Source organism: Coregonus clupeaformis, chromosome 9 (assembly GCF_020615455.1).
Source record: "Coregonus clupeaformis isolate EN_2021a chromosome 9, ASM2061545v1, whole genome shotgun sequence".
Classification (NCBI taxonomy): Eukaryota; Metazoa; Chordata; class Actinopteri; order Salmoniformes; family Salmonidae; genus Coregonus; species Coregonus clupeaformis.
The window spans coordinates 26,718,598-26,731,711 of NC_059200.1; the positions used below are offsets into that span (position 1 = coordinate 26,718,598).

Here is a 13,114-nt window from a genome sequence, read left to right on the forward strand (position 1 = left end):
TATCCATCTCCTTCCCTTTCTCTATTTATCTATCTCTCACTTTCTTTCACTCTTTCTCTACTTGTTCACTTTCTCTTCTCATCCCTCAGTTCATCCCTTTCTCCTCTCCTCCCTAGGTCATTATGACGAGGCCCTAGCAGTGGCAGAGCGGGGTCGGACCCGGGCCTTCGCTGACCTCCTGGTGGAGCGACAGCAAGGTCACCAACCCCTGACCTCTGACGCTTATACTCCGACCCCTGACCCTTACTCCCCGGTAACCGTAGAACACATCCTGGATATGGTCAACAGTCAGAAGTCACTGGTGCTGTACTTCTCTCTGGCTGCAGGGTACCTCTACAGCTGGCTACTGGCACCAGGCACAGGTAGGTATATACATATACACATATACCAGTGGAGGCTGCTGAGGGGAGGACTGCTCATAATAATGGCTGGAATGGAGCGAATGGAATGGCATCAAACACATAGAAACCATGTTTGATACCATTCCACTAATTCCGCTCCAGCCATTACCACGAGCCCGTCCTCCCCAATTAAGGTGCCACCAACCTCCTGTGACATATACACACCTACCTCTAATCCCTAACCCTGTGTTGTGTTGTGTGCAGGTATAGTGAAGTTCCATGAGGTGTACCTGGGTGAGGGAGGATCTGAGCTGCAGGCCTCAGAGATCCAGGGGGGAGGAGTTAGTGGCTGTCAGACTCTGGAGCAGCAGATCACTGCAGCTAGAGAGGCTCTGGGAGTTGACAACTACTACAGCAGGTGTGTGTGTTTGTGTGGATCTTGCACTTGCTATGGTCTCTGCTTTATTAAAATATTGTTTAGTGCTTCACTGAGAGACTGCAGGCTCTCTTTAACGCTTGGCTCGGTGCTCTGTCCCTCTCTCCCTCTCTCTGTAGAATGGATGGGATATTCAGAGGTGACATATTTCACCCTTCCAAGTGATAATGGGAGCTTGCAGCCTCTCTCTTTCTCACACACACACACACACACACACACACACACACACACACACACACACACACACACACACACACACACACACACACACACACACACACACACACACACACACACACACACACAGACAGACAGACACACACACAGAGATGCACACACACACTCTCAAACACACAATGCACACTGGCAATCCATCACTGAAGTGCTAAATGATCTTTTAATAAAGTAGAGAGAGAGACTATCATACCTCGGAGAGTAATACAGTTTAATACAGCACTGCAGGCTACTGTGTAATGTGTGTTGTGTCAGCAAATGTTATCCCTCACACATTGTTCTCCTGCCCTCACTGACAACCACTGCAGTACTGTTGCCCTAGCCAGCAGCACCTTAGTGTGTGTGTGTGTGTGTGTGTGTGTGTGTGTGTGTGCGTGCGTGCGTGTACCAGCAGTGAGACGGAGAATGAAGCAGGTGATCTGTTAGAACAACAGTTTGAGGAACGACTGACATCAGCCACCGACCCTACTGGCTACCTACGCATGGTGTCCAGAAACAACCTCTTTAGCAGGTGTGTATGTGTTTTTTGCAGAGAGTCAATGTTGACTGAAATGTCACCACATTTGAAAACGTAATTAAAATAGAGAGTGTCATTCTGTATGTTCCTATGCAATATCTACTGGTTGTAGACAGCACCATTTGTTAAACCACAAGCATAATTTCCCTATTTCTACAGAAGTAGTCAGAGTTTGTCCAGTCTGGTCAGTTCTACAGTGTCTCCAGTGAGAGAGACCTCCTCCTCTCTGCCTTGTAGACCCGGCCCCCTCACCAAACCCCCCCTACGAGCCCTTCACCACCTGCTCATTGCACCTATGGAGGAGGTAAGAGTGTGTGTGTGTGTTTATCCTAACGACACTAATTTTACCATTTGATAGAGATCGAATTACATTATCTGTCTACTCATTCTTTCACTCTCCCTCTCTCTCTCTCTCTCCCTCTCTCGCCCTAGGTGCTGATGCCTGGTAGTGGTGCAGCGGCCAGACACAGACAGTTGGTGTTGGTGTTAGAGGGAGAGCTGTACCTGGTTCCCTTCGCTCTGCTCAAAGGTAGCTCCTCTAATGAGTACCTGTATGAGAGGTTCAACCTTCTAGCTGTCCCATCTTTAAGGAGCCTGGGGGCTGCAGCCAAGGTTAGTGTATAGTACACACACAAATACACAGACTCACACACACACACAGAGACACACACACACAGTGACACACTAAACAATACAACAGCACAACCTGTACAATTCAATATACTGATAGCATACATGTCATACAGTATTAACCATTTTTGTCATTGATTGTGTTTGACTGACTGATCATTTAAACCAGCGTCTCCTCCTCCCCTCTCCCCCAGTCCTACCCTCGTCACAGAGCTCCCTTCCTCTACAGCGGTGGGGGTTCTATGACCGTGGTAGTGGGGGCTCCACGCCTGCCCTCCAGGGTGATGGAGCGTTGGCTGTGGGGGCCGCTGCCCTCTGCCCACGACGAGGCCCTCCGCCTGGGGGAACTGCTGGGCTGCCAGCCCCTCACTGGAACACAGGCCACCAAGGTACAAAAAAAAAGAGAGAGTGTGTGTTCTGCTCCCACTGTGACTTATTGAGACGCACAAACAGACAACATTCTCCTCACTTCTCTTCTCTAGGAGCGTGTGCTAGCAGCCATGAGCCAGGCAGAGTGTGTTCACTTTGCTACTCATGTCTCCTGGAAGCTGGCGGCCCTGGTTCTCTCTCCCAGCCAGGATCCAGGGGTGGACTTAGGAACACGGCCCAAGGAGAGTGCACCGTGTGGGGGATCACTTTTAAGCGAGAGTGGGGATGTGGGAGCAAGAACAGAGCTACGGGAGGACGGGAGTGAGGACAGAGGAAGTGTGTGTGACGCAGAGAGTGTGTGTGACAGTCCACCGCTACAGGACTTTCTGCTCACTGCGGCCGATATACTGGACCTGAGACTGCCTGTCAAACTGGTGGTGCTGGGGTGAGACACGCGCACACACACACATGCCTAATTATCAAGCAGTTTTAGTTTGTTTTATACTGTATGTCTAAGTTTATCATCTTCTTATCTCTCCTCTCCTCTCTCAGGTCGTACCAGGAGTGTGTCAACAGAGTGACAGCTGACGGGGTGGTGGGTCTATCCCGTGCCTTCCTGGCGGCGGGGGTGCAGTGTGTGTGTGTGTCGCTGTGGCCCGTTCCCATGGCAGCCTCCAAGGTGTTCACACACAGCTTCTACACGGCGCTGCTGAACGGGACCAAGGCCAGTGCAGCTCTCACTGAGGCCATGAAGACTCTACAGAGCAGCACACACTTCTCACACCCTTCTAACTGGGCGGGTTAGTACACACACCCTTCACACCCTTCTAACTGGGCGGGTTAGTACACACACCCTTCACACCCTTCTAACTGGGTGGGTTAGTACACACACCCTTCACACCCTTCTAACTGGGTGGGTTAGTACACACACCCTTCACACCCTTCTAACTGGGTGGGTTAGTACACACACCCTTCACACCCTTCTAACTGGGTGGGTTAGTACACACACCCTTCTAACTGGGCGGGTTAGTACACACACCCTTCTAACTGGGCGGGTTAGTACACACACCCTTCACACCCTTCTAACTGGGCGGGTTAGTACACACACCCTTCACACCCTTCTAACTGGGCGGGTTAGTACACACACCCTTCACACCCTTCTAACTGGGTGGGTTAGTACACACACCCTTCACACCCTTCTAACTGGGTGGGTTAGTAAACACACCCTTCACACCCTTCTAACTGGGTGGGTTAGTACACACACCCTTCACACCCTTCTAACTGGGTGGGTTAGTACACACACCCTTCACACCCTTCTAACTGGGCGGGTTAGTACACACACCCTTCACACCCTTCTAACTGGGCGGGTTAGTACACACACCCTTCACACCCTTCTAACTGGGTGGGTTAGTACACACACCCTTCACACCCTTCTAACTGGGCGGGTTAGTACACACACCCTTCACACCCTTCTAACTGGGTGGGTTAGTACACACACCCTTCACACCCTTCTAACTGGGTGGGTTAGTACACACACCCTTCACACCCTTCTAACTGGGTGGGTTAGTACACACACCCTTCACACCCTTCTAACTGGGTGGGTTAGTACACACACCCTTCACACCCTTCTAACTGGGTGGGTTAGTACACACACCCTTCACACCCTTCTAACTGGGCGGGTTAGTACACACACCCTTCACACCCTTCTAACTGGGTGGGTTAGTACACACACCCTTCACACACTTATAACTGGGCAGGTTAGTATAGTATACACACACACACACATGATTCACTCCTCCTCCTGTTTTCTCTCAGGCTTCATGTTGATTGGCTGTGATGTGAAGCTGAACAGCCCCTCGTCTCTGATTGGCCAGGCCCTGGCAGAGATCCTCCAATATCCTGAGAGAGCTAGAGACGCCCTGAGAGTTCTACTGCACCTGGTAACAAACATGCACAACGTTTGCCATATTGCCTATGGCTATTCAAGAGACTTTAAAGAACCTTTCCAAATAATGTGATTTCTTTCCCTCAATCCCTCAGGTTGAGAAGTCTCTCCAGCGTATACAGAGTCGTCAGAGTAACGCTATGTACACCTCGCAGCAGAGCGTGGAGAATAAGGTTTGTGTGCGTTTGAGCTCTGCATCTTTACTTGTGTTAAGGTATTTGGTGTTCCTCATTACTTGGTTATTCTGAGTAATTTTAATGAATAACTGTTTTATATGAACCCATCAGGTTGGTGGGGTCCCGGGATGGCAGGCCCTGCTGTCAGCTGTGGGGTTCCGGTTAGACTGTTCAGGTACCGGCAGTAGTCTCCCCGCTGCTGTCTTCTTCCCTACGGCTGACCTTGGAGACCGGCTGCAGCTCTGCAGCACCACCCTGCAGTCACTACTAGGTAACCTATCAATTTAGGAGTGAATCAATCAATTAACCAATCAGACTGTCAGCACAGCCACCATACTCTAGATCCAACATGGTAATCAGTCAGTCAATCAGTCCTCTCTGTCGTCCAGGTCTGCCTCATGCAGCCTTCCAGGCCCTCTGTAAACTGGTCACTGCTGCTGAGACTGGAGACCAGCTCATCAACAAAGTAGGCCTCAATGCACACTCACACACACTGATTAATTTGCATGCTGTATGCTTTATTTGAATGTACATGTGATGAGCCTGGCAATAATTGCATGGGATCAATATCATCATAACCTCAGTGATTTTTATGGCTCATAAACAGTGGTAGTCCCTGCATGGTGTTCATTAACAAGGCCTGTTGCTTTCTAATGGTCTGTTCCTAACAGTTGAAGTCCTATCTCTCTCTCCCTCTTACCCACCACTTGAAGGCTGTTAAACATATGGTGGGAATGGTAAGTAGCTTTCTGGCATGAGAAACTCATACTGAGGCAAAAAAAAGGGGGCAGGGTAGAAATTATAGTGTGAGAAGATGCTACGATAACCTACCTCTCCCGGTCTACAGCTTCACCAGGTATTGGTTCAGCAGCAGTCATGTGACAAGGAGCAGGAGTTCTCATTGGCTCCCATCCAGGTGTCAATTAGTGTCCAGCTGTGGAGACTTCCTGGTTGTCATGAGTTCCTGGCTGCGCTGGGTGAGTCAGTCATCGCCGTACTGAGAGTTGGATATATAATAGCAGAGGCAGCCAGTCTCATCTTTAGAGAGCCAGTGTGGGTGACCGACTAGGTTTCGAACCCAGGTTTCCTTTATGTCACAAGACTGTGTTAGCCCATTGAGCTAAAGCCTAGGCGTTTAGTGTGTGTCATTATTTTCCCTTCTCTGTTTCCCTCCAGGTTTTGACCTGTGTGAGGCAGGACAGGAGGAGGTGCTATTGAAGACTGGTAAACAGGCTAGCAGACGGACCATGCACTTTGCTCTGCAGTCTCTACTGGCACTGTTTGGTAAGAGTCTCCAAGCTCTCTCTCTTAACTCTACATTGTTATGTATGTTGGTTACATAGTCTGGCATCCAGACTTCAAGTGAAACATTCCTATACTTTCATCTTACCTCGGTCTCACCTGTCCATCTTGTCCTCTCTCCCTGCAGACTCTACAGAGCTGCCCAAACGTCTCAGCCTGGACAGCTCTTCCTCTCTTGAGTCTCTCTCCTCCTCCCAGTGTGCCTCCCACTCCCTCCCTCTCTCCCTCCCCCTCAACCTTCCCCAGCCTCCCTTCTCCCCCCCGCTTGGCGACCCAGACGGTCTCTCCTGTGACGCCATCTCCCTCTACAGCCTCAGCTCCCTCACCTCCTCTCTCAGCTTCCTGTCCCGCCCCGAACCTGCAGGAAGTGATGTCATCAGCCAGCGCTCGCGGCAGCAGGAGCTGGAGCGGCACCGCGGAGGAGCGGGGTTATTCGCCTCGCACCGACACACAGGAGGCATGTCGAGAAACAGATTGACGAATCACAGAGGAGTAGGAGGAGGGACAGAGGGGGAGGAACAGGAGGAGTATGAAGGATTCTCCATCATCAGCAGTGAACCTCTGGGGGGAGGGGGGAGGGAGTGTGACACCTTACCCCTCCCTGGGGGACACAGACACCTTAGAGGAGCAGGGAGGGGAGGCGTGGTGGGGAGAGGGTACCCCGTCTCAGTCTCCTCCAAGGGGAGTGTCAGCACTCCCACCTCACCGCTAAAAGTCCTCCCGCCACCCTTGACCATACCCCCCAGCCCTAACACACACGCTAAGTCCCAGGGGTAAGTTATTGCTTTTTAACTGACTAGTTGACTGTTTGCTTCAACTGTTTGCCTCTTGACCTACTTGTCACATCAAATTAACCATCTCTCCTCCCCAGCTCTCAGAGCATGTCTAAAGGTCAGGTGGTCAGTACAGAGGCAGTGCTCTCTGAGTCTGACCAGTCCAGTACAGAGACAGACAGCACCGTCAAGTCCCAGGAAGACAAGCCTCCCCCCATCCCTCTGGACCCCCAGGAGCTGGCCAGCAGGATCCTGTCAGAAACCCAGAGCCACATGCAGGCTGTGGAGAGCCTCCAGAGGGGGAGGACAGGAAGGGCAGGCAATGGAGGAGGGGAGGAGGGGTTAAGGGAACCAGAACGTAGACCTTCCTCCACCTCAGCCCCCCTGACCCCGACTGTGACCCCCACCGGAGGGGGTTTGGGCTTCCGTTCGTCTGAGACCAGCGCTTTCAGCAGACCCAGTAGTAGAGCCAGCCTACAGGCCCGGGCTTCACCTCTCTCCCTCTCCAGCCCTCTCTCACCGCTCCCTGCCCCCCTCTCACCCCTCTCCACGCCCCTCCTCCTCCTCTCCACCAGGTCCAAACCCCCCTCTCGTTCCTCATCCTTACAGAAGATCAGCTCCGGCTATAACAGCCCAACCCTATCCTCCCGCTCTCCCTCCCTGTCTTTCTCTCACCCCCACCCCTCACCCTCCAGAACCCCAGACCCCCACATCCAGGCGCAGCTCAGACTTAAATACCCTAGCTCCCCTTACACCCCCCATATCTCACACTCCCCCAATAGCATCTCCATCTCCCCCAGCTCAGGCCACCCTTCCCCAGTCGGCAGCTTCCCGTCCTTGGCTGCATCCCCAGTCCTCTCCCTGGCCCCCTCCCCTGCCCTCTCCTACTCCTCCACAGGTTCCACCTCGGCCCGCTCCAGCCCAGCCGAAACCCCAGAACTGGGTCGGTTGAAACGGGCAGGTCTGGTGGACGAGAGGGTCCAGGCCATCCACAACCTGAAGACCTACTGGTCCAACGTCACCCAGAGGCAGGAGGTTCCCGGCCCAGGCAGGGTGCTCCGAGGTGGGGGGAAGAAGATGAGCACGGTCCAGAAAGATGTCCTGGGGCTCCTTCACCTCTCTCCAAGACATGGATCCACCAACCAGAACCAGGACACTGAGGAGACCCAGAGCGCCACCAACCCGCCTAACGGACACAGAAAGCTGGGTTCAAAACCGCCAGTGGTGCCTCCTCCTCAGGCTGCTACTGACTCCTCCTTGGGAGGTAGTCCCGGAGCACCCCCATACCCCGTCAGACTGCCCTCTGGGAAAGGCTTCAAGTTCCCCTCGCCTGGGAAGTTCTTCCCCTCCTCTAAATGCTGAGAGGGGTTAGAGACTCTTCATGGTTAGATATCTGCTCCTGACTCTGAGGCTCTTCTAGTGGATTATACTAGCTGGGCTGCGTGCTATGAAAGGGACTGAACATTACACTAGCAAGAAGGACCACTGGGGACCACCAAAACTGAAGTTCCGATTTGCATTAGTTGAATAGAAAGTGGGAATGGGACACTTTGCGGTGACTGACTGCCTCCTAGTGGAGAGGAAAGGAAGGACAGAGCAGGGCCAGGTCATAAAGGAGAAAAGTGCAGTCACCCGGAAGGACAGGGGGGGTCAGACAGGACTCTGTATAACCCTGGGTTGAAATCTGCCTGAGATTCCTCACTTACCCTTGCCTCCTCCTACACTGTAAAGACACTTTGATACAGGCAGACTGTATCAGGCTCGAAGACTGTTACAATGACTGAAAATACCAATATGGTATTTCTATTTTTTACCTAAAACGCTCGCTGTTTGCGAAAGTCAAGAAAATGCTAAATGGAATCGTTTTAATTATGATTTATTTGAATAAAATTATTGTTAATTGTTATCAAGGATCATAACCGTTATTATCGTTATTTTGTTTTGTAAATTAAATCCTGTGCTTTGTAATCAGTATTACGTGTTTTTATATATTAAGAAGCAAACGGTGCACAAAAATAAATAAAAACATTTATTTTTATTGAAGTGCTGAAAAGGCATGAAAGCATGAAATACAATTTCTATGTGGATGTGGATTTGGTCGGGTCGCTCAAAAAGTTACATATTGCAGCTTTAAACACGCATCTCAGTTCTTTCAATAAAAAAGGTTTGCTCTCTTGTCTCCATGTAATGGTTTATGAAGAGGGATGTTACTGACTGCCTGGACTTTGCTCTTATCTTCTTGATCAGGACTGAATCCTCAAGCATGACATTTTTTCTAGTGTGATCAACTTTATAGACTATAAAATAAGAATTTGAACAAGCTTGCCATAGCAGTAAGAGATGGAGTGGGATGTATGTATCTATGATGATACTTGCTGGAGGTGAGGACTTAGCTGATGAAATCCTGGTTCTTTAGAGCAAAATCCACATACAGATTTTGGTTATGGAAATTGAATAATTGCATTATCAATATTGAGATAGTGAAATTGGTTTAGAAAAGTAATCTAGCTGTACTGTCATTTGGATAGTTCTTGCCCAGAGAAAAAGTATATTATTCTGAAAAACTTGAAATTGTTATGGTTCGAACCAGAGCCATATATCACATATATACAGTCGGACACGTTATTGATCACAAAGAATAGCTAAACGTATTCATGGTCCCATCCATAGCCATTCTACAGCTCACGTCACTTGTGCACAGTTTACAACGTGTGCAAGTTCTGACCAATCGACGACTTACGTGGGCGGTGAACCATTTGTTGTTGATAATTTCTAATAACGTCGACAGCCTTGCGCAGCCGCAGCCCGGTAGGAGAAGATGGTGCTTATCAAGGAATAGTGAGTTGAACTATTTTAAATCTCATTTCGTCGTATGTTGATATGTAATTTATTAAGTCGATGAGACAACTACAAATGTTATTTCAAATTATTGCCACATGTCAGTGTTTGTGTATTTCTGGCAGTTGAGAGGATATTGTGAGCGTTCTGGTCCGGGTGGATCAGGATGTGGATTCATGATACCGGTGTTTAGGCCTAGACAGCAGCGATAGCTAACAAGGTTTGTAGCATGCTAGCTTTGAATGAATCTGAATTGAGAAAACTAGTTAGCTAACGGGCTAACTTTGTGTCTTTACACCTGTACATTCAGAATGGATGTTAACAAGCTAGTTAGCCAACATGGTGCCATAAATTTAGGTAGGTCTCGTGAGTGACATATTATTAAGGTTCCATCTCCGGTGGGCTCGCGTTTAGACAAGAATAGATATTGTCAGTTAAATGTTTCTGCGCAATTGAAAAGACCATGCAATTCAAATGGCAGGTAATGCGGGACACAAACTACCACGTTACTTAACGTTAGTTAGCTAACTACTGTATCCAAGTAAATCGTTCACACGCTAGCTAGCACTCAAGCTAACTATCAGCTCGGGTGGCTAACATGCACCATGCATGACACTTAAGCTAATTACTACTAGCTAGGCCGTTATTTTTAGACCGTGTTGTGTTCAGCCTGTCTATCCAGTCTTTCCTGGCGAAACATGCAACTCGCAGAGGCTTAGCTCCGTCTGACTTCTCGGATACACGCGCGGATTTCCCTGCCTGTTTTGTTCTAAATTTAACAGCTCAAGCTTGTTACTTCAGCTGCAGCAGTTTTCATGGCAACCAAATATCGCTAGCTACCAACCTTAAGTACAATGGCAATAAGTCAGGCCCCCACGGCTGTTATCTTGCTTGATACAGTGAGTCTCATCATCATACCACCAAGCCAGCAATGTAATGCACAGACTGTATTGCTCAATGCTGTTTCATAAGTATCTCCTCTAAGAGCGTCTGCTAAATGACTAAAAATGTAAAAAAGAAGAAAAATGTGCGTCTTTAGCTGGCCAAGTAATTCCTGACCATGACTGTCCAAGCGTGTCATCCAGATTTGATTTATGGCTGTCTAGAATTAAAATTGCTTCATACCCCTACAGACCCAGGCTCAAGTTGTGTGCTGTTGTTTTGCTCAGGGTGTCACAGGACACATCCCCTATCAGTTGTCAAGACAACTAAAGCGGTGCCTATTTCCTCTGAGGTTTATGGGTGGGGACAGAACAGTCAGCTGGTTTATCTGATACTCCCCTCAGGTGACACAGGAATGACACCACTGGGGACATGACTGAAAGATCAATACATCTATTTGCATTTTCCAAATGTCTTCCATGCAGCCGTCTCTGTGCTTTCCCATGTCATGTTTTATGATGTCTGTGGGAATTCGGTTACCATAGCTAGGGCTTGTAATTGCTCTAATATCTAGAACCAGTATGTTGTGTTGGCATAGTGCAGTGGGCACAGCAGTTTGTGTGTTTCATCAATTGACCTGGTGTGTAAAGCACAGCACACTATCAGAGTAAACTTAACATGTCTCTTTAACACTGAAATGTCAACCTGGAGAGTGTTACTGTGTTGGACTCGACTAACTTTGAATAACCTCTGAATTTTGTGGAGGATCGAGATTGACTCTCTCTTACCTATGACAGAATCGTGATTTGTTTCAGCCACTGCTTGGATTCTGTTTGTTTTTGAGAAATAAAAAGATACACTGTGGTTTGACTGCTTTCCATAAGGGTTTGGTTGGGAGTCGGCCAGTCGGGACTAACTTACCCTACATGGATTTGGAATATGGAGCTAAGAGAATGATATTCAGAGGATAAGTTGTGCTCGTCTCTTTGGCCCAGAAAGAGGCTTGTTCATATTGTTTAATGAGTGCTATTTTTTGGCGGGAATTTAGTCATTTTGACTAAAATATAAATTTGTCAGTTGAATAATGATTTAGTCAAGTTATTGTCAAAATGACACAGTGGGCCGTTTTAGTCAACTAAATGCCCTTTTCATTTTAGTCATCACATTTTTATTTCCTCCTTTACCTATAGTAAACATAAAACACCAACTTCCATGTGCACAAACAGCCTTGTCCTACCAACATACTTTTCTGCATAACATCCTATCGCATGATTCTCTTCAAAAAGCCAAATGGGCAGAAGAACACATTACTCAGCAGCAGATTAAAAATCACACCCCTTGACAGGGCTCCAGACTAACATTTTCCCCCGGTGGCACTGGTGCTCAGCATATTTACATTTACATTTTAGTCATTTAGCAGACGCTCTTATCCAGAGCGACTTACAGTTACTGAGTGCATACATTATTTTAAATTTTTTTCATACTGGCCCCCCGTGGGAATCGAACCCACAACCCTGGCGTTGCAAACACCATGCTCTACCAACTGAGCTACATCCCTGCCGGCCATTCCCTCCCCTACCCTGGACGACGCTGGGCCAATTGTGCGCCGCCTCATGGGTCTCCCGGTCGCGGTTAAGAGAATGCCAAGAGTGTGCAAAGGGTGGATATTAGAAGAATCTCAAATATAAAATATATTTTGATTTGTTTAACACCTTTTTGGTTACTACCTGATTCCATATGGGTTATTTCATAGTTTTGATGTATTCACTATTATTCTACAATGTAGAAAATAGTAAAAATAAAGAAAAACCCTTGAATGAGAAGGTGTCCAAACTTTTGACTGGTAGTGTATATATCAAATAATTGGCGAGGGCACTAGAACAGTGCAGCACCTGGCCTCACCCTACTAGAATCTGAAGTCAAGTTTCTACTGTTTGCTGATGATCTGGTTTTTCTGTCCCCAACCAAGGAGGGACTACAGCAGCACCTAGATCTTCTGCACAGATTCTGTCAGACCTGGGCCCTGACAGTAAATCTCAGTAAGACAAAAATAATGGTGTTCCAAAAAAGGTCCAGTTGCCAGGACCACAAATACAAATTCCATCTAGACACCGTTGCCTTAGAGCACACAAAAAACTATACCTCGGCCTAAACATCAGCGCCACAGGTAACTTCCACAAAGCTGTGAACGATCTTAGAGACAAGGCAAGAAGGGCCTTCTTTGCCATCAAAAGTAACATAAAATGTGACATACCAATTAGGATCTGGCTAAAAATACTTGAATCAGTTATAGAACCCATTGCCCTTTATGGTTGTGAGGTGTCATCAACCAATAATTCACAAAATGGGACAAACACCAAATTGAGACTGCATGCATAATTCTGCAAAAAGATCCTCTGTGTACAATGTAAAACGCCAAATAATGCATGCAGAGCAGAATTAGGCCGATACCCGCTAATGATCAAAATCCAGAAAAGAGCCGTTAAATTCTACAACCACCTAAAAAGAATCGATTTCCAAACCTTCCATAACAAAGCCATCACCTACAGAGAGATTAACCTGGAGAAGAGTCCCCTAAACAAGCTGGGCCTGGGGCTCTGTTCACAAACACAAACAGACCCCACAGAGCCCCAGGACAGCAACAGAATTAGACCCAACCAAATCATGAGAA

The 13,114-nt window shown here is 48.1% G+C and overlaps 2 protein-coding genes across 4 annotated transcripts in view; both read left to right on the plus strand.

Annotated features, from left to right (window-relative positions):
* The window catches only part of LOC121573871 (tetratricopeptide repeat protein 28-like), a 35,417-nt gene extending 26,515 nt beyond the window's left edge, over positions 1-8,902 (plus strand). The window contains 20 exon segments of the mRNA XM_041886236.2: positions 117-362; positions 606-759; positions 1,403-1,522; positions 1,688-1,832; positions 1,961-2,140; positions 2,353-2,547; positions 2,641-2,972; positions 3,080-3,327; positions 4,343-4,467; positions 4,568-4,645; positions 4,760-4,919; positions 5,038-5,114; positions 5,362-5,385; positions 5,496-5,625; positions 5,825-5,932; positions 6,078-6,723; positions 6,822-7,081; positions 7,136-7,183; positions 7,233-7,273; positions 7,276-8,902. Coding sequence (XP_041742170.2) covers positions 117-362; positions 606-759; positions 1,403-1,522; positions 1,688-1,832; positions 1,961-2,140; positions 2,353-2,547; positions 2,641-2,972; positions 3,080-3,327; positions 4,343-4,467; positions 4,568-4,645; positions 4,760-4,919; positions 5,038-5,114; positions 5,362-5,385; positions 5,496-5,625; positions 5,825-5,932; positions 6,078-6,723; positions 6,822-7,081; positions 7,136-7,183; positions 7,233-7,273; positions 7,276-8,085 — 4,127 coding nt within the window. The 3' untranslated portion in view covers positions 8,086-8,902.
* A 601-nt stretch (positions 8,903-9,503) lies between these two features.
* The window catches only part of LOC121573872 (phosphatidylinositol transfer protein beta isoform), a 34,883-nt gene continuing 31,272 nt past the window's right edge, over positions 9,504-13,114 (plus strand). The window contains exon 1 of one of the 3 annotated variants that reach the window (XM_041886240.2): positions 9,504-9,561. In XM_041886240.2, coding sequence (XP_041742174.1) covers positions 9,542-9,561 — 20 coding nt within the window. In that variant the 5' untranslated portion in view covers positions 9,504-9,541. The remainder of the gene's footprint in view (positions 9,562-13,114) is intronic. The other 2 variants (XM_041886237.2, XM_041886239.2) reach the window with 2 other exon arrangements.